General features: G+C 40.8%; 1 protein-coding gene across 1 annotated transcript in view; it reads left to right on the forward strand.

The window, feature by feature from the left end:
• The window catches only part of LOC127236398 (thrombospondin type-1 domain-containing protein 7B-like), a 48,985-nt gene extending 31,368 nt beyond the window's left edge, over positions 1–17,617 (forward strand). The window contains exons 9-13 of the mRNA XM_051204016.1: positions 165–259; positions 895–1,011; positions 3,552–3,744; positions 8,552–8,639; positions 16,431–17,617. Coding sequence (XP_051059973.1) covers positions 165–259; positions 895–1,011; positions 3,552–3,744; positions 8,552–8,639; positions 16,431–16,512 — 575 coding nt within the window. The 3' untranslated portion in view covers positions 16,513–17,617. The remainder of the gene's footprint in view (positions 1–164; positions 260–894; positions 1,012–3,551; positions 3,745–8,551; positions 8,640–16,430) is intronic.
• Positions 17,618–22,279: the final 4,662 nt, after the last annotated feature.

Genomic DNA, 22,279 nt, shown 5'->3' on the forward strand with positions numbered 1-22,279 from the left:
GCTTCATTCCCAGGAAATGTCTAAGCTTGGCTCTTCCTCTATAACCTTGAGCCAGAAGCCTTTTTATTTTTTTGCTAGCTGCCACATCATAAAGTGTAATTGGTTGACAATTATGGCATTGTAGATCAGAGCCTACAAATTCGACTGACACCATATGAATACAGTTTTAACGCTGCCCTTAAGTGCATCAACTTCTCAATCGAATTATCTTGAAACCTATTTCATGTCTGTTCGCACTTTGAACCAGTACTGTGCATGGGTGGGTTTTAGAAACAGCTCATTCCTTCCTTTGACTGCCATATTTAAACAACCCTGCATACGTGATTACATAGCTGCAAATGCTGGGTTGAACATCAGACTGTCCATCCTAGTCTTTACGAATTTGCCTCTACACACATGTTGAATAGGAGGCCCGTATGTGACCCTGTATGTTCGTTAGGCCTGGTCCTTATAAAATCCTTGCACAGTGCTTAGCAATGTGACAATCACATGGATCAATGGTGACATTCTCTTACTTGGTTTTCTGAATCAGCCTAGTTCATGCCTTGCTGGGCCACCCAGGAACTGGAGAAATATATACATGCAATGAGTCTCTAAGCAGCTGTGTTTGCTGCTCTTGAACCTAATAGAGATTTCATCAATTCGTGTACTGATCCGGGTGCCCACAGGCTTTGCCCTCAATTATAGACACATAATAGACTCTTGACGTCAATGAACATGAAGAAAACTCTATAAATGTCTCATCTTAAACAGATCCTAGAGTGATTAATAGAGTTGTAGCATATGACTGACATATGCATTTAAGCCATGGTAAAATAATAATGATGTTAACAATGATAACTATGTCCCCAGTATTAGAGGGGAATAGAAAGCTTTTAAATATGATTATCATAGATAAATCCACAAATAACTGATATTGCCTTTGTAGGCGGCTGCTCCCCTCAGGCACGCCCAGCTGCTATTCGGCAGTGCATTCCAGCTTGCAGAAAACCTTTCTCCTACTGCACACAGGTGAGTCACCTGCTGGACTCCCGTACGGGCATTATAATTTCACACACACACACACACACACACACACACACACACACACACACACACGATGAATGCAGTGAGGGACAAGTCTCCTACAGCCAGGCAGCAATTTTACATGCTCACACCGCCATCTAGAGGCACTTAGAGTGGGAACAACAATTGCCAAGACTTACACCCAATCTGCCCTTCACCGGTCTAAATGCTCCATCTACCAAAAACTGTTTTTAGTTCATGTACGCATACTATTTTTAACCTTCCATGTAACTGAGCTTTTTTGAAATACATACACGCTGCTCACATTTGATAATATTCTTTTTGTAAATTTTGTTACACTGCAATGTTTATAGAGTGGGTAAAACTTTAGTTTGCTCAAGGTAGGTTAAACATACAACCTTGGCTGGAAAAAAGTCCGTGTGTGTGTGTGTGTGTGTGTGTGTGTGTGTGTGTGTGTGTGTGTGTGTGTGGTGAGTATGCACATGCATGCATGCGTGTTTTGTTTTTTGTATGTTTGTTTGACTTTTTTTAATGCAGGATTTTACTTTTCTCCCCCATTCCTTCCACAAGCGTCTGCTTGGGAACTGATGACAAATGTTCACTATATTGTAATTAGTGGCCCTTACTAGTTGCAATGCATATTTAATATTTTAAAGCTGTGTTGCATATCTCAAGGAGGCGGGTTTCTTCTTGCAGTGTGTACATCCTGAAAAGCAATGCAATGAGAGTATTTAGACATTCGATCTTATTTCATGACTCTTCTACTTCAAGATGGGTTAATTCAGAAAGTAAATAGATAGTGTTGTAATTTAAAAAGTGGCTTGAGAGAGAAAGGCAAGATGCTGTGCAACAGAGCTCATGTGAAGGATATTTTTTAATTAGGGGAAAGGGACTGAGAAAGGAAGACGGGGAGGAGGGGAGACTGGCCTCTGGGAAGAGGGGCAGCAGAAGAGAAGACAGAGGCAGAGTAAAAGAAGGGGAGAGACAGAGTGGCGGAGAAACAGAGAGGAAGATGGGGAGGTGGGCAGGGCCCTTTTAAAAGGGAACATAGTGAATGCGCACAGGTGGTGCTCTTAGTGGCTGCAGCTGAGGGCGTATCCTGTCAGAACCCCAAGGACAGGCCAATATACTGAATGTACGCCTGCATACTAACAGGATTGCAGCAAGTAGAAGTAAAACAAGGAGAAATAAATTCATTTGGGCTGACAATGTTTGCAAACTATAAGTTGCCTTCACCCAACCTTATGAATATTCATGTTAATAAAACATAAAAACTCTTCCTTAAACCCTTGTCACATACCGCTAACTGAATACAGCTCTTCTCTCAGACTAACAATGGAGATTCATCCTTTAAAGATGTTTGCAACAATACCGCCATGTGATGATGTCCATCAACTGAAAATACATGGCATTATTATAACGTTGTCGTGCACTGAACTGCGGGCAGTTAGTTGCCGCACTCACTTCTCTGGCTGCCATCTGTCCTTTTCTAGTGCATCAAGGTGCTTTGTTCAGTTTCAGTGGCTAGTGTTCCTTAAAATCAAATTTATCCCACAACTGATGATCCCAGTAAGACCAGCTGTTTGATGAGGATTGGCCTAAGAGGCTATAAGAGGCGGAGATCTGTTCAGAAGATGCCAGAAGGTGAATTGTACATAAAGAGCCATAATGGCCGACTCGTAGAGAATGATAATCACACCCTTTTTCTGTTCTCTGATTTCCTGGTGTCTGTCTGTTGGACCAGGAGAAATTAGTTTCTGACTCACTTCCCAAGACACATGGGAACCCTTGTCTACCATTGTCCATCATAGTTAGCCTGTCAGAGGCACTCATTACACAGGAAAGTGGCCAGAAACTGTAGAAGCAAATACAAAGGACACATTATCACAATGTCAAGTGGGGATGGGTTATAGTGTGACACTCGAGTTACTACAATGAAGAGTAATTGAGAAAGAGAGGTGGCATTAATGTGATTTCAGTAAAGACTCTTTCCCCCACCTGGACCTCCCTCCTAGGAAAAGAAAGGCAGTCATGACTAGTTAAACACCAACGGTACAAGGTGATAAAGACATCTAGCATCTGGGGTAATGACAGCACCCAGCATCACCTAATTCAGACAAAGCCTGTGGCTTTCCTTTGCAGTCAGAAGGGGAAACGGGAACCTCTGGGCGGGCATCTGAAGCCAGTGAGGGGTGGTTGGAGGTGAAAACTTGATGAAATGCTATAAACATTCTAAGAGAAGAAACAAGTTATTAATACACTCTGTTTGCAAGGAACTATGATGCCCCATTTGGAAACTGTCCAAATTATAAGCACGAGATAATTTGGACAGTTACTTAGTGCTGCCATTGGGATCCAGAAAGATGAATTACATACTTGATCTCTATCCCATTGGTAAATCAGTTGCTGAAACCCCTGCATTGCCAGGGCGTATCAAATATTAAGTGATTCCACAGGTGTTTGCCTTCCTCTTTATTCGTTTGCACAACTCCCTCGTAACCACACATCTCCTTTCTGTGCTGTAGGGCGGAGTCTGTGGCTGTGAGAAGGGTTACACAGAGATAATGAGATCAAGTGGTTTCCTGGATTACTGCATGAAGGTGCCTGGCTCAGAGGACAAAAAAGCTGATGTGAAAACCCTTCCTGGGAAAAACAGACCTGTCAATTCCAAAATACACGACATTTTTAAAGGGTGGTCTCTTCAACCTCTTGACCCAGGTGTGTTTCCTATTCAAATAAGGGAAGAGAAAGAGGGAGGGAGCAAAGGGGAGGAAGGACCGAAAGAAAGGAGGGAGGCATGGAGGGAGGGACGCAGGGAGGGATTAATCATGAGGTTTAGCTCAAGGTTTCTCTGATTCGAGTGTCTTGTGTTTCCTACTCCCTTGTAAGCATAAAGTAATCTCATGGATGCTTATGAGCCTGTCAACCGTAGTCCAAGAGGTAGCAAGTTAAGGAACAAAGTAGTATCTTGGGGAAAATGTCTTTTAATTGTAAATTGTTGCCGTTTCTATAACTGGATGTGTGCATTTAAATGAAATTAAATGGAAATTGGGATTGAATCGCAGAAACTTACAGGAAATACCCACAGACCTGTTGTGGGTTTAGGGGAGATGCTAAGGAGACCCTGTCTCCAAGACGGGTAGGCCTTTCAGGCCCGTGGCTTAAACCAACAAGTGTGACTTTGTGTCGAACCACCTCTGTCTCAGTCCCTTTACCTAGAACATCAGTGTATGGAACCCACTTCGCAGGCCTGTGGTGGGCAGGGCCAAGGGTCCAGCCTCTAGGGAGCGGAGATTAGTGTTTATTATAAGCAGGAAAGAAAATGTGCTATTTGGCTCTGCTGCCACGAGTCATCTCACTGCATACTTGCAGCCTAAGTGCATGCTATCGTCATTGTTGGAGAAATTAAGAAAACTGAAATTGGCAACAGCAGGTAATTTCACCAGGGTCACACCAGAAAGTGACAACGGTGAGTTTAAGATTCAGGTAGCCAAGACTGTCGTGTGCCACTTCGTGAAGTGCAGACATGTCTATGCCTTTCACACTAAACTCTTTTCCAAAGCTAAACATTTCAAACTGCCAGGAAAAAAACCCACATAGCTGACAGGTAATGGGAAGGGTAAGACAGACAAACCTTGGATGTGTGGGCCCTGGAAACTTTCCTTCTGGGCTGCAGTCTTGGTTACCTAAAGGTCCCTGATGGCATTTAAATGAAGAAAAAGAAAGCAGGGCCCAGCTGTGTGCAAAGGATGCCCAACCCAGATGGGGAGGCGGGTTCATGCTCCGTCTTCTCAGTACAATCATAGCAACCCACTCAACCTTTGATTCTCTTATATGCCGAAGATATTTTAAAGCATCTCAGTTTTAAAAACCCGCAGGGGCATATTTGAATGATATGCCACACATGGACTTCTCATCCATGACACATGCAACTTCAGGAAGACAGCTATAATAAAGTCACAATGCGCATTAAACAGGCATATGTGTTTTACAGATTTTTTTAAAAAAAAAAAACGAATGTGCAGATACACATGTATGTAGGTGTCTTAACACATGTGAAAATATGTATGCACGCACACATGTGAGGGCATGTAGGCAGAAAATGTGTGTGTATATGTGCACACATGTGTGGATGTATATATATGTAGACATATTGGCACTTTTGCAGGTGCTTGCGTGTGCCATGCCTGCATGTGTACGTACATGTTTTCATTGTATGTACATGTTATTTCCATGTGGTGGGGCCTATGTGCTTGTGTGGATACACATGTGTTTGTGTGTACATGTGTATGGAGGTCCAAAGTGGTGATCAGATCTTTCCCTCCAGAGTTCTCCACCTCGTAGATTGAGACAGTGGCTCTCAGCTGAACCTGGAGTTTGCCAAGTTAGCTAGTCTCTGTCCACAGCTTGCTCGGAGAGTCTCCCATCCCTGACTCTCACACTCTGGGAGTGCAGTCAGGCCACCACGCCTTTTTCATGAGTGTGGTGCTGGGATCAAAACCCCACTCCTCACACTGATGGGGTAAGTGCTGCAACCATAGAGCAATCTCTCCAAGATGCCTTTTCAGTCTGCTCAGTCAGTGTGAAACAACTTTTAATTTCTAAAATTACTATTACATTATATATAATACATCATCGTAATATTATTTTATATGTTTCATATTATACATTAGGTGAAAGCACAATGTTGAAAAGCCCCTCGGGGGACCCCGAGGCTGTCATAATCTATTTATCTGACCCACATTTTGATCTGCAGTTTCTCTCTACAGAGTTCATCCAGCACACACATACACACAAGAATGCAGATGATTCCCTGTACATGACTGCTTATTGTAACAAATGAGTAGAGGCAACAGAGATGCCCATAAATGGAATGTTATAGAAACACAAGCTGGTTCAGCTGTGCAATGTGTCTCGCGGATACACTGAAGGGAGATATACCTGCTACTGTGCACTAGGACTAGCACCAGCCTATAGGGACTGATGAGAAACAGAACTGACTAGTGAACAATATGCATACTCTTTTGTGTGTTTGTGTGTGCATGTGTACATTCATACCTCTGCACGTGTGCATCGAGACCAGAAAGATTCTCAGGCACTAGCTCCCAGGACAGGAAGTAAAGGGTAACAGACATTTGCACCCTGCATCCCTTAAATAGTTTCTTCTTTAAGTCTACTCATTATACTGTTACAAATGTATACTTATTTATTAATTTAGTTATTAAATTCACCCTCAAGTAGCATTCTGGCCCACCACATTCATCTACACTGAGGATAAAAGCACTCAGGGTCTGGGCACTGAGGTCCTATGGGTAAAAAGATGCCAGGAATATTCTTGCTCAGATTTCCAGTGTAAACGCTCAGAGTGAATTTCCTCATTTGTGTTTCAGGACAACCACTCTCAAAATTTTAAAAGATTTTTATGACCACGGAATGATATAATTTCACTGAACCCCATTCTCAAATGAGTCTCTGAGGCATGAAAAAAATGTAGTGAATTGATCTAAACAAACCTTTTACAATGGATTTGGGTGGTTGTCCGTCCCACACACACACTTTAGTGTAAGAAGCTACTGTGTGTCCTGTGGACTCAGGGAGTGAATCTGAATCCCTGAGTGTTCACAAAGAAACGCCATTTGTTTAGGATGCTAACAGTTGCCTTTGTTAGCTCACTTACACATGTAGTTAGCCACACTCTTACATTAAATGGAGAAAAAAAAAATGAAAATATTAGTTCACCTGTTTAAAAAAAAAGTAACAAATAGACTGTAATAGTTACATGACTAATAAGTTTCATTTAACTGTGGTAAGTATGAAATCTAAAATGATGTCTTCTTATACATGCATGATCATAAATTTGTAGTGTTATGTAATCATCACATTTATATAATATTTTCTTAATATACATATAACTTATACATATATATTAATTTAGATTTGTATGCATATATATATATATATACACACATGTATATATAATCCAGTCAGTACTGCCCATGTACACATAGTTAAGGGGTAGTATTATATAGTATAAAAATTTATATGATATATGTTCTTAATATATACATATAAATTATACATATATACATGTATGTGCATATATATATATATATATATATATATATATATATATTCCAGCCAGTAAGTACTGCCCATGTACACATAGTTATGGAGCCATCCACTATAGTGTGGTCAACCTACCAGGGTCCATATCCCTAAAATACCTAACTCTCCCTTCCCAGGTAGCCCTTAACTGTTAATAGCACCTCCGCTGGAGTGGGGCTCTGAGCCCCTCCCTGTCCTCACTGGAATGTTCAGCTTTTGTGCAGGCAGCCACAGGTGCTCTGTATTCATAGAGTCTGATCCAGACGACAGTGTTTCTCCAAAGTCCTTTCTGACTTACAGCTTCTGGTCTTTCTGTCCCTCTTTCCATAATGCGCCCTCAACTTTGGACTTCGGGGGAGGGTGTGTTCCCTGGACCTTGGGGGAGGGTGGTGTGTGATGCAGAAACCCCATTTGATTATTTTCCTTCACCTAATTTCATTCAGGAGAAAGAGCTTTTGAAATGTGTTCCCTTTTGGTAAAAGAATGGTCTGAGAAGTGTGGTTATCTTTTTAATTGTAGTTTTTAATTTTTTTTTTTTTTTGTTGTGGCTGTTGTACTTAATGTTGGGAGAACGCTGATATTATTACATTGCATCTGCAAATATATGAGCATCTTCAAACAAGTTCAGATATCCTCCAGTGGATTTGATGAATTAAGGGCTGTCAGTATCTCATGTTGGGTTGGGAACTTGGGTTTATATTTTAGTTTCTGACCTATTCATACCTTATTTCCTTCTTTGCTGACACCCTTTTATATTTAACAGCAGTCGCCAATGTGTAGCTTACAACTATGGACATTTGTCAGTTTAGGTGGAAGAGAAATTATTTGGCCAAAAATGTATTTACTACAATGCAGTTACACCCTTAACCCTTAAAGGTTTTGTTTGATCATTTGTTGAGACAAAGATGGCCTCAGATTTGGGGTGATCCTCTCAAGTGCTGGCATCATAGGCCTGACCCACCACACTTGGCTGACAGCCTAATGTTCTTAAGGGCTAATTTACTAAAGATTAGAGTTCTATAAACTGTTCATATCTAGAAAGTTCACGGCTACTGATATAATGTTGTATAAATTATATGTTGTTTTAAAATTTATTAGTATAATTATATCACCTTGCCTTACCCCTTCCAACCCCTCACTTATATCCACCTTGCTCTTTTTCAAACTCGTGACCTATATTTTCTATTGATTGCTGTTATTCCTGCTGTGCTCAGGAGAGAAAACTGTGGACACCTGATTCCACGGGGTAGTTCACAGATCATGCCCATTGAGTAATCAACTAGCTTAGACACCCATTTCAGATGTAGGATTAATCATTAGCTCTGGGCTGTAAACATTATGTTACCATGTATATGTGTTTTCTCGCCTAAACATTGCTGACTGTGTGCTAAGGTTGTTATGTTATTTCTGTCTTAAACAGATGGCCGAGTAAAAATGTGGGTTTATGGCGTTTCAGGTGGCAGTTTTCTTATCATGATTTTCCTAGTATTTACTTCCTATCTTGTTTGGTAAGTACCAAGGAATGGAAATTATGTAAGCTCTATTTGTGTGTGTGTGTGTGGCATGTTAAAAGGAACTATATTGTTAAGATGTTGGTAAAAATGACAAGGATCTCAGGACCATAAAAAGAGAGAGAGAGAGATCAACAGTTGAACTATGGCACCATTAACAGTATCATTACCACTTGATACCACATCTTATTAGGCTTTCAGTCAATATTAGAAGATAGACAAACCATGTCTTGACATTTTTGTACTTAGCATTTGATTCAGATGCTGTATTTATCATCATGCATATGAGGCATCTGCTAGGTCATAATGTTGTTCTGAAGTTATTTTCTTTCGGGTATGGCCAGAACTTCTGCACATATATAAATTCCCCAGGTAATTCTGATCTGTTGCCAGTCTGAGAACACTACTTTAGGTAATTCCAGTTATTACATTATTCTTATTGTTGGTTCTTAATTGGGCCTATGTTAGAGTAAATTAACCAGTTGGTTCCCCCTCTTAATGCATTTTGAATAACAAAGATAATATTAAGTATCAATATCTAATTAGCTGTCAGTTCCAGGGACTTCTGCTTTGTAAGTGACTAGTCCTATTGCCTACTCTGAAAATTCTAATTAGTTTATTCTACAGAATATATATTTTAGTTGAAGATCAGTTCTTGAAACTACATACACATAAATAAATTCGAATATTATAAAGTATGTGAAGAATATTATATTAGCTTCCAAAGCAACATTTTCAAGGATTTTTTTATGAGATCTAAGTGTTATTTGGCTTTTTTTCTCTCCCATCTGAGATATTTATATTTCTCATCTGTCTCATAGGATATTTCTTGAGACTTTTGACTCAAGTTTTAATCCTGACTCAAATCTGTATATGTATTTTCAAGTTCTGCTTCCAAGGCTCCATAGACTTTAAAATCTTTGCTTTTGGTCAGTTAAAATTGGTGAAGAAAATCGGATGACTTTTATCCTTCTTACCACCTGCAGTGATCAAAATTGAATTCCTAGAAATGAGATTTCAATCCAGCTAGTACTTCCAGAGTGATGCAGTAGAAAACTGCTGTCTCCAGCAGTCATCCACCCTGTAATCAAATGACTGGACCAGCTTAAGTGTTTCAGTTGATAAGTTGGACTGTGGACATCTAGTCATAATGAACAAATGTGAGCCTGAACACTTCCTAGGAGTTTCAGAGACACCCACCAACAGAAAGGGTTAGACGAGGGGAATGTTCTAAAAGTCACAGTATAGGACATGAAGGTTTATAGGTAGATGTTCTTCAAGTCACAGACAATAAAGTTCCAGATCATTGGTCTGCCTGATGGCAACATAAAAACAAGTGGATGTCCTCAATCCAAACAGCATCATCCCAAATCTAGATTCTGTTGTTCCCTATGCACTCTGATACCTGGGAATTTGAAAACCAGCATGTAGTTTTTAATATTTCTACACGTAGAAATACATGTAGATCCATGAATATTTCCTTCGATACTATTCTCCCTTCCCCTCAGGTTACACATTTTTAATCTGTAGTTCTCTCTTCCAACAACATATATTTAATAAGACTGCATATAACTCCAAGCTATGAATTCTGGATTCTGGTACTAAGATTTTTTTTTTTTTATCAAAAACCCCTCCCTTGCTCTCTCTCCCTTCCTCCCTTTCTCTCTCTCACTCTCTCTTTCTCTCTTTCTCTCCCCCTCCCTCCTTCCTTTAGTCCCTCCTAGGGTGATCTAAACTCAGTTTGATTTTCAGACTAAGACTCCCAAACACTGGGACTAGGGCACAAAACCATGATTGCTGAGAAGACATGACGACAAAATACCAGTAGAATTTCTCCCTTCTATTCACAGTGGCCAACTTATACTGTATATATAAAAGACCCACGCTCAGATTTAGACATGTCTTCTTCATCCTGTGGCCACACTAGCCTTCCTAAACTACATCTCCAGTGATCACCGCCTCTCTTCTTTACGCCATTAATAAGATCTCATTTTACTGATGAAGTCCAGGTCATGTTTCATTGTCTAACTGGATGTCTAAAGTCTTTCATGACCAAACCCCAACAACTCCCAGTTCCATCTTCTGCTATTCCCTGGGCCCTGGACAGACTAACCTATGCTGCATGGACCCCAAATCATTTATATGTATTGTCTCACATGAGAAAATATCTTTCAAAATGACCGACTTAAGTATTTATATGAAATAAAAATAATTCACTCAAGGATTTAATTAATGTGCTTACTCGTATACCCAATCCCATGTCATATGTTAATACTTACCGTGAAGTATTGATTTCGCTCATTCCATGGTAGTAATGGTTTTAGGTAGCATTCACATATACTTCCACATCTGCCACGGGGCAATCCCATCAGCCCCTCTGTTGGCAATCAGGTGTATTCTTTCCTCTTTACCATATTCATTTCCACACACTTGGTTGAGACACAGCATGTCTGTGAGTCTGGGTTGTTGTTCCAGCTATTTTATCCCAACAGCCCACTCTGTCTATTCACATTTCCCTGGCCATTGTGTTTGTCCTGTTGTGTTTATTCACAATCTCCTCTGAATAAAACCTTTCCCTATAATAAAGGTTTAATCCCCATGACCCCTTCAACAAAAAAGAAGTTTTGCAACCAATTCTTGGCATTCCACCCAGGCTTCCAGTAAAACTCAAATTCCAACCTATTTCCTTCTCAAGGAGCCTGGAATAGCTCCTCTGTGTCTCCTCCCCTGTGCCATCTACTTCATGCTCACAGTATAGGTGTTTGCCTAGATATCTGTCAACTTTCTACTGAACCACAAAGACTTTAGAAGAGAGACTATGTTGACTACGTTTTATGGATTCTTGTTTGTTTATTTAAATTTGAAACAAGTTTGTTTTACGTGTCAACCCTCTCCCTTGCCTCTTCCCCTGCCCCCCCAACCACCATCCCATTGCTTTCTGCTCCCCAGGGAAGGTGAGGCCTTCCCTGGGATTTCTTCAAAGTCTGTCACATCATTTGGAGCAGGGCCTAGGCCCTCCCCCATGTGTCTAGGCTGAGAGAGTATTTTTTTCTTATTTTACATATCAATCCCAGTTCCCTCTCTTCTCTCCCTTCCTCTCTTTCTCTCTCCCCCCCTCCCATGCCCCCCACCACCACCCTCCCATCCCATCCCACCCCCACCCCCCCACTCCACAGGGATGGTGATGCCTTCCAGGAGGGATCAACAAAATCTGTCAAGTCATTTGGAGTAGGGTCTAGGCCCTTCCTCCTGCCTCTAGATTAAGGGAATGTCTCTCCATGGGGAATGTGCTCCCAAAGTCCTTTCATACACCAAGGATACATCCTGGTTCCACTGGCAGAGGTCCCTTAGACTGCCCAAGGCCTTCTAACTGAGACCCCTATTTAGGGGGTCTGAGTCGGTTCAATGCTGGATTCCCAACCATCATTCTGGGGGCCTATTAGCTCCTCCTTGTTCAGGGTAGCTGTCTCTCTGGGTTTCTGTAGCCTGGTCTTGTCGTCTCTCTCTGCAGCTGGATTCTAGTTCTGCTCCATGTTCAGCTGTGGGTGTCTGCTTCTGTTTCCATCAGCTACTAGATCAAAGCTCTATGACAGTGAAGAATAAGTCTTCAATCTCATTATCAGGGAGGGTATTTAAGGTAGCCTTTTCACTGTTGCTCAAATTTTTAGTTGGGGTCAGTCTTGTAGGTCTCTAGACATTTCTCTAGAATCCATTTTCTCTTCAAACCTATAATGGCTCACCTCTTCTATGGTATCTCTTTCTCCCTCTCTCTTTCTTTTTTCTCTCTCTCTCTTTTCCAAGAAAGTATGTTTTATGGGTTCTTTTACAGCACAAATTGGATCATTGTTTATTGAAACCTGGATAAGTGAATGGATAAATGATTTGATTAATAAAAATGGGGTTTTTTTTTCAGACTTTAGGATTTGTGACTAAAAGTCAAATGTGTGCACGTTAGACATAGAACTAGCTACTGCACAGAAATTTTTCTTTAATCCCCAAAGTGCAAGGTTCTTCTCCAGGTTCCCTCCCTTCAGCTCCCCTGCAGGGTGTTTACATGCAATGATGCCCTAGGTTTCTACTTTAGCACTAACTCCTACATTTCTACCAGTACCGTGAGCCACAGGCCAGCAGAGACATTCCTTCATTGCCTCAAAGGAGCTGCCTACAGACAGCCAAATTCCTGTTTTCAGAGCAGCCTACTCTACTAAATAGTTTGTAGGAACCTTCAAAGATGACAGTTTGGAGATGTTCTGCTTTCCACCAAAACAAAGGTTTTGCGGTAGTAAGATTCCTACCATATACCAGGGTTTAGACGTATACTTTAAATGAAAGCAACTTATAATAACATTGGAAGGACTTTTGAGAAAAGCAGAAAAACAGTCTCCCTAAGCATTTCCTTTCCACAAGGACTTTCTGAGCATCCATTAGTGTTGGGGATTTGGTAAGGGCCTGCTTGGGTTCCCCTGGGAATAAACATCTAATAATGATTTACTGAAGCTACCTACTAGGTGAGCTTGTGGTTAATCTAGACATAGTACCTGGAAGACACTCTAGATAACTATGCCCATTCTGGCAACACGCTTGGTATCAGACTCACCATCCATGGCTCAGAGTGCTGCCCTGGCTTTCACAGGCTTGATTCTCACAGATAGCTGTCCAAACAAAAATGTTCCATCAAACTATGCAGCATCAGCTAGCTTAGGGGTGTTCCTTGTGGGTGCGTTCCAAGGCACTTACTTAGAAGCGTCAGAGGCTGGCCTGCCTGCTTTCCTGGCTGAATGCGGTCTTTCACTTTGCTAAAACACAGATATCCTCAAAAAAGGCCACTTTAAAATGTGTCTTCTGTGATCTCTCATAGCCAGGACAGCAGCATGGTCTTACGCTGTGTGACTGCCTGCAGTAGTGGCTGTCCAGGGCACTTTGTAAGGCTCAACAGGAGGATGACCACACACACACACACACACACACACACACACGGGGGAAGATGCTGCTGGGCGCTGGCAGTGGCGATTGTAGCCTGTGCCAGGCCTTTGCAGTCCCTGATTTTGCTTGAGGAAGAAATGTGATTGTGTTTCCCTAACATCAGAGTTTAGGGATGAAAAAGTGAAAGAACCTTTATCTTAAAGATGACATGTTCCAACAGAGCAGAAGAAAAAGGATCCCAGAACTCCAAAGATGATTTTTTACAAGGACGCCACGCACACCTTCCCTTTTAGGGAGCTTTTCTACCAGCCTGAAAAGCTTTGCACAGGGACCTGTATTCTAGAGTTCCCAGGTTAGCATTAGGAAGGGGTTTCATTTGTTTTAAATACTGCAAAGGTTTTCAGATCTTACCCATTCATATTTGAGATCTTTGAGCTCATAGTGTGCACAGATCACACACTGTGAAATGAGTCGCACTGAAGGAAACCCCAACCTCAGTGACTCCAGGCCATGCATGGCTCACCACGCCATTGTCCCTGCCATGGAAACTGTGTTCATCAATCTACATCTGTGCACATTTTGAGAAGAATTTTCCAGGCCTCACTCTCACAGCCTAGCCAAGTTTGCATGTCTCCCAGGCAATGGTTTTATCTCCTCACACAAATCTAGCCATTGTTGCTGTTCCTTGTCTCTACTCCCCAGGTCCCCAGCTCTCTGTTTCTCTCTCTCTGTCTCTCTCTCTCTCTCTCTCTCTCTCTCTCTCTCTGTCCATCTAGGAGCATATAATATAGCACATGCAAAATAAGAACAGACTGCCAAACACTGTAGGATCTGCATTTCTCACTCTGTGGGTTCCCTGTTCCTTTCCACATCGTGGAGTCATGAGGACATCTCTGCCATTGCTTCAGAAGAAATTCTGTACTCACCAACGTAGATATACAAGGTGTCACTTGCAGGAGGTCCCAACCTCTCTACTGATTTTTTTTTTTTTTAACCACCTTTAAATGCTTGGGTCGGCATGCTGAGGACCCTGCCTCAAGCCAGGTTTATTTTCCGTGCTAGAAGCTCCACTGAGCTCCAAATAAAGCCTCTGGAATATACATATGACTCAAACGGATAAAGTTAAATTGGATGCTAGTCAAGTAATTACACAATACCCCTGTGAGAACCGGAGAGGGCCTGGGAGGCAGGATGTGGAAGCTTGGGCTCTCTCTGCAGAGGATTCTAAATCAAGTTGCTGCTTCCCATCAGCTTCTCTGCCTGGGAGCTGTTTGCCGCAGGCAGCCTGTGCCCACCACTCAGCAAACCCTCTGTGGGGACCCCTTGCATGCCAGGTGCTGGCTGAAGGCCCCTGGGAAGAAGTATGGCTTCATTCAGTAGAATTTTAGAAATAATTTTTACCTCTTTAACATGTATGGCTTACTTCAGACATCAATCAGAAAAAAATTAATTTTGCTCTTTAAATTAGATTTTGGGCATTTTAAATTAGGAAATCCTTCCTACAACTGGTTCCTCTCAAACTTTTTATATCCTAATAAATTCAAATATCAGGAAATTCACCACCCTAACCAGGGGGTGAAAAGAAGGTTGATTAGCAGTTGCCAGGGAACATGGGAGGGGGAACGGGACACTGCTTAGTGATGAAGATGCTCCCTTGACAGATGGCTATGACAGCAGATGACACAGGAGTAAATGCTACCACTGCATTTTATAAACTAAAATGCTTTGTTTTAATTTAAATTCAGTCTGGATATAAAATTCAACTCATTTTTCCAGGCAGAAGAGAATGTTACTTCTAACAAGTATCTCCCAATCAGGTTTCTGGGACTTATGGAAGGAAGAAATACAAAATGCTTAGCACAGACTTGGCACTCAGTAGGCATGGAATAAAAATAAATAATAGATGCTGCTATGGACTACATGCCATACCAATCAGAGAGAGAGAGAGAGAGAGAGAGAGAGAGAGAGAGAGAGAGAGAGGGGTCCCTGATAAGGACAGGGCAGAAGAGAAGACATGGCAGAGCCAGGCTCTGAGGAGAATGGGAGTCCATGACAAAATTTCAGTTGTAAATAAGAAACAAGAATGGCAATACACAGTAGCTACCCATGTGAATATGCCAGGTTCTTTGTGAGTAGGAAAAACAGTCTTCCTCTTTGTAAGGAAAGTTGTCATTCACAGGCTAAGCGAGGCCCAGGTGAGGATGATTTTGCAGAGAACTGGTGAACTTGTTCTGCTAGCTTACAGTGGGCTGGGAGCCAAATAAATAGCAGGTTTCAGGCCAGCGCAGAAATATGTTTGCTTCAAAACAAGGCCAGAGTAAGACACAGGGGTCTGGCTGCCCCAGCTGTTTAAAATGTTAAACATCTGTGATGCGGAGGTCATGGTAGCTCAGGAGTCAGTGGGCAGCAGATGGCCAATTTTCTGTGTGTAAACATGAATGCAGAAAACGGTTCTCCTTTAAGCCACTTAAACCACTAAACCATTTTTAATATTTTGAATATGATGGCTTATATTTTAAAAGAACTAAACTGAGGAATACAGGCATACACAAAATTCTGCAGTTTCTAATCATGTGGACTACTTACACGCCTCTACTATGGGCCCAGTGAAGCTGGAGTCGGTCAGCATAGAATGGGAAAGTGTGAGCTATGATGTTCACACAATGATCAAATTCCCCACAGTGCATTCCACCAGCTATCTCTCCATTGATAAGAATCACGACTTATTCAAAAGAGAAAACCCACACTCACTAATAAGTGAGTCATTTGTAACTTTTCCTCTAGAACTCCCAGTCTTCAAATTGTCTTTGACAGCTGAAGAAAAGCTCTGTAACCTTTATCTGAAGAACTCTTTTCCCTTTGCAGCAAGAAGCCAAAACCACATCAAAGCACACCTCGCCATCAGAAGCCACTGACCTTGGCCTACGATGGAGACTTGGACATGTAACTTGAAAAAGGAATCCAAATGTAGACATCAACTGCTGCCTTAAATGCTTTCTCTTTTGTAGCTCTCAGACTTCTCAGTTATTTGAGGAATCTCACACGATGTGATACCTTGGGCGAAATACAAACACTGAAAATGTACTAGTGCCCCAACTTCATTTGGACATGGAGTCAAGGATTACTGGGTCTGCCATTTTGTTTTCAAGTTGTTTGTGGGTGTGAGTGTTTTACTTTTTTGGTTTTCCCAAGAGGCCTGAAAACCCTTCTCTTCCTGTTTGAAAATGAGAGGAAGAAAACATGAAGGATTTCCCACAGACTTGAGTAAACTTGATCTTCAGCCGCATATTGACAATCCACGGGAAAGTCCAATCAAGGCATTTATTGTAAATGGCGAGTCTGACACTGTATTGTTACGCACTATATTAGTGCAGAGTCCTTATTCCCATACTTCAACATGAGTTTTCTAGAGTTTACATTGGTTCAAAAACTTTCCAATTGGATTGCCTATTTTCATGAACACAGAAAGAATGGGTTACCATTTCTGAAGTTATCTGAGTTTTTACCTTTAAATATTGTATTTTATTTTGTAGTCAGGGAATGATGGCACTTTGTGGACTGCATCTGTTGAGACAGAAGAGTGTGCATTATAGCTGGACTAGAGTAAAACGGGTGATTTCTGGATGAAATGTGTACTGAGTGTAGCTAATGAAGTAGGTGATTGTACTGGAGAATGAGGTAGACTATTTGATAACTAAAACTGTATTTTAACAAAAACTTAGCTGTGTAGATATAGCATTAACCACACACAGTTGTAGTTCAGTTTAATGTTGACCAAAATATGCTTTTGTAATTTCAATTTTCTTATCTGAATATTTATAAATTATTTTGAATTTAATTATCTGACCTCATTTAATATACATTGAACACCGATCCCGTTTGTAGCGAGTCTTGTTTTTATAAGGTTTCAATAATATCTAAAACAACACATTAAAAACCTGAGACCATTTTATGAGCTAATCGTTTGTAATCCCGGATGTTGGAAGTAAGAAGGTGCCATTGTGTGCTATGGATTTGTCTTTATAACAAATAAAGTGCTCAAGAGACTGTAATGCTCGCTGGCCTATATTTATTCACTTCCACAGGCCTGTGTTTTGACAAAACCAATGAAATTCTCATTTCCCTATGTCGTCACTTTCAGAGTTGGCAGATAAAATTCACTGATAGAGAAAAAGAAACCCCAGTTTCTCAATATTATCAACTGTGACAAAATGTAAGTCACAAAGACAAAATCAGTCACAAAGATGGAGCAGCATGGAAGGAAGATTTCTACTCCAGATGATGTAACCCTGGAAACACTGATATTTAAATGACCCAAAAGAACTAAGCAGAATGGGGACTTAGAGCAAAATAGAGTGTCTCCATTTACATGGTGACATATGTTAACTGTTTAACAGATAAGTAAGCCTTTGATAACTGCTCTTAACCAACACTGCCATGTTTTTACAGGAAATAGGAAGTGAAAGAGATGATCTTACTACCAATACTCTCAGAGCCGGGCTTTTCTTGTTTAGTTTGTCTAAAATATCAGCTATGCTCATATTGAAGCAGTTGAAGAGAGCCTCACTTGGAGACTAGCCCTGATGTTGCCCTTTAGTACCTGTGTGACTCTCAACAGGAATATAAATTGTAACCAAAAAATGGGAGATAAAACATCACTTTCTTTTTAACATGCACATTAATAATAAGTATAAAATCTTGGTATTCAGTAAACATCACAATAAATACTGTCTGTGATTAGCACTTTACAGGATTGGGACCCTCAAGTCATTATATATTTTCATTCATTACAAATTCAACTATTATAATATACATTGAATTTGCATTAAAATATTAGATTTTCAACATTTCTGGCTTGACTAAAATTGTTTCTCCAATATTACAAAATTACACAAGATAGTTTTATTTTAGTTTACTCACATTTTCCACATAGCATTGTCAATATAGATTCTATTCATTTATTAAAACAATACATATTTATTGAATATCTGCTAAAAACAGATGCAGTGCTCAGAGGTACATTACTGAATCAATAAAATATAGTCTTTTCTGACTTTCCTAGTACTTTCAAATTATGCCACATAGCTCAGGAATTCATAGCCAGGAATTCCACCCTGCTGTAGTAAAGACAAGCAGGCATTACCAGGAAAAAGAAATCCTGTGAGCTGACACCAGTTTCCAAAATGATATTCACCAGTTATGAGAATACTTTACCCTAATGAAACACACTACATGTAGAACAAAAGAAAAAAATAATCTACGTAGCTATTCTAAGTAAAAAAGTATGTGTACCGGCCTTTTGTCATCTAAGGTCACAATTTGACTCACTACTATTATTCTGCTAAAGGAACAAAGCAATAACATGACTCCTGATACCATGTTGCTATACTAATAGATCAGTGCATCACTGAACCCTCATGAGATGAGCTTCTTCTTGTAGTAGACAACAATTAACACAGAGACCCACAATTGAACAACATGAAGAAAGTGAGAAGCTTTGAAGCCCTCAGCTCTAACTGGCATGTCTTCATCAAACCCCTCCACTTAATATTCAGGATCTATGGAAAGAGGAGGCAGAAAGATTATAAGAGCTCTTGTCCCTTTCCACTTTTGTGAGGGAACTTGTATGAATTTCTTAGGTTCCTCCTTGTATCCTGGTTTCTCTGGCGGTGTGAATTATAGGTTGGTGATCCTTTGTTCTATGTCTAAAATCCATATATGAGTGAGTACATGCCATAGTCCTCTTTTTGTGACTGGGTTACCTCATTCAGGATGGTTTCTTCAAGTTCCATCCATTTGTCTGCGAATTTCAAGATTCCATTATGTGCCCCCCCACCCCGTCAGAGTAGTATTCCATTGTGTAGATGTGCCACATCTTCTTATCTTCTTTACCCATTCTTCAGTTGAGGGGCATCCAGGTTGTTTCCAGGTTCTTGCTATTACAAATGATGCTGCTACAAACATAGCTGAACAGATGTCTTTGTTGCATAGATGTAGATCATTTGGGTATATGCCTAAGAGTGGGATTGCTAGGTTCTGTGGTAGACTGATTCCCATTTTCCTGAGGAACCACCATATTGAAAGCTAGGAAACCAGCATTGGATTGACTCAGACTGCCTGAACATGGGTCTCAGAAGGCTAAGGGACCTCTGTTAGTGGAACCAGGATGTATCCCTGGTGCACAAAAGGACTTTGGGAGCGCATTCCCCATGGAGGGATACTCCCTTAACCTAGGAGCAGGAGGGAGGGCATAGTCCCTACTCCAAATGACTTGACAAATTTTGTTGACCCTTCCTGGAAGGCATCACCAACCCTGTGGAGTTGGGGGGGGATGGGATGGGAGGGTGTTTGGAGGGCATGGGAGGGAGTAAGGAAGGGAGGGAGAGGGAACTGGAATAAGGGCAAAAAAATTAAAAAAAAAAAAAAGATTGTAGGAGGCAGAGGTGGTTGATGAGTCCAAGGACACACCAAAGCTACATGTATAAACTCGCAGAGACCGTGGCAGTACTCACAAGGCCTGCACAAGTTCAAGTCAGACATGGTCCCAGCAGAAAGGGGAAGTGAACACAACCTTCTCTAGTCAAGAAACTATCTGCAGTTGATACCTGCTGGGAAAGGGAAATCAGATTCCATCAATAGAGCATCACTAGCTATATATCAACACTCACCTGAGCAGGCCACAACCCAAAGGGAGTTGGCAAACACAAAACAAACTCCATTGTGGGTTTTGTTGTCTTGCGTTGTACTTGTAGGCATGCATGCATTCATGTATGTGTACACACGTGTGTGCACTTTTTGTTTACTGCGACCTTTGAGGGTTTTGTTTTGTTGGGGGGGTTGGTTTGATATTTTAGTGGGAGATGGAGGGTGGTGAGAGACTATGACTTAAGGAGAGGACCGGAGTGGAGTTGAAGAAGGGGAACCATTATGATTAAAATATATTTTATGTACAAAAAATATATTAAAAGAATAAAGTAACCTTTCATCTCGAAACACTGAAGCAATTCAGTTGTGTATCCCTCAAAGTAATACAGCACATGCCCCAGGTAAGTAGCTTGTAGAAATATTGCATTTGATAAGAAAAAGATCTTTGTTTGCTTTTGGGTTAACTTTTTTAACTTAGAAATTTAACATAAGCATATGGATTTCCTACCTCCTTGGAAAATTCAGATTTTAGTTATAACTTTCAGAGTAACAAAATTCTGTTACTAACTGAATACTAGCTGACTTTTCAGAAATGGAATTCGCTCTCATCCATCCAACAACTATTTATGGAATATCTGCTTTACACTAGACACTTTCATTTTCTGAGCATAGCTTGTTGACTTAGACAAGAGACCTGATGGCTGCTCTCATTTAATTTAGGGGAGATAAAACAAAAGCATAAAGGAAACATGGTTACACAATAATAATGTCATAGTCAAGACCATACTGGCCAGTGGGATCAAGAGAAATTTGTGAAAGGGACAACAGTTGTGATGTGGTTCTCAAAAAGCCATGGAAGGTGACATTTTGCTTGATGACATATAACTCGAAAACTATGTGAAGGGGGCATTCATAATGTAGAGGGATCATTGCATGTGAACACAGACATGAAACAAGCTAACATCAAGGCCAAAAACAGGACCAAGCTTGGTGCTGATTAGAGATTCAATGGAGCCCAGTAAGAATGGCAGTGTGGAGACAGGAAGGCAGTGTGAGGTGTATTTCAGTGATAGTCTCAAGTCCTTTCCTCAGAGAGGCATCCCCAAAAAGACTTTAATACTTTAATACTGCAATCCAGCAACCCATGCATATGGTGCATGGGCCAATTTTTGGTATGTATTTTGTAAAATTTTGTATAGGTTCAGGAGCTTAGTTTTGTAATAAAGTTCAATTAAAGCACAGCCAAGTGGATTCACTTAAAGATTGTCTGTGGCTTCCTTTGTACCTGGGACAGTGTAGAGTCCTTGTATTTGAGATTTGATGGCCCACAAAGCTGAAGTTACATCTGGACTACATAGAAAAACAATTACCACCCCTTCCTTGTTGACCCATACAATTGCAGACTTACGGCTGGTATAATCCTCTCCCTCCATTTCTGGTTTTATTCACTGTGTATGTGTAGCTGTGTGTGTGTGTGTGTGTGTGTGTGTGTGTGTGTGTGTGTGTCTGTCTGTCTGCCTGTCTGTGTCTGTCTGTCTCTCTCCCTCTAAGCCTAAACCTGTTACTTATTCTACATATTTAGATATGTAGTAGACAGTAACGTAAACTTACTGTTAACTTAGTCTTCACATTGAGATATTAGCCCCCATGAGAAAAAGGATCTGAATTTGCAGCACTAACGTATCTGAAAGTTGTCATATTATTGGTGCCCAAGGAATAATCAATTGAAAGACAGAAATAAATAGTAGTCAGTGCACAGCCATAGCAGGGAACTTATACTGTATTCTTAATGTCACAGACAGCTACAGTGGATTTTCAGTGAAGTGAATCGACAAGGTCAGGCCACCCCTTACCTTCCAACTTCAGTGCAAGGATCTTAGTGTAACCCAACTACAATAGACCTTAGCTGACTGACTAAGATGTTGGAACACACGGTGTCCTGCTAGTGCCTAAAACAGATGCTCAAATATTGGTTTCTATACAATTTGAGGAAGGCCAAACCAGGTATGGCCTCATCTATTGACACCTTATATCTCATAAGATTAACACATGCTACAGAGGACAACAGT

The sequence above is a fragment of the Phodopus roborovskii genome, unplaced genomic scaffold (assembly GCF_943737965.1).
Source record: "Phodopus roborovskii unplaced genomic scaffold, PHOROB, whole genome shotgun sequence".
NCBI lineage: Eukaryota > Metazoa > Chordata > Mammalia > Rodentia > Cricetidae > Phodopus > Phodopus roborovskii.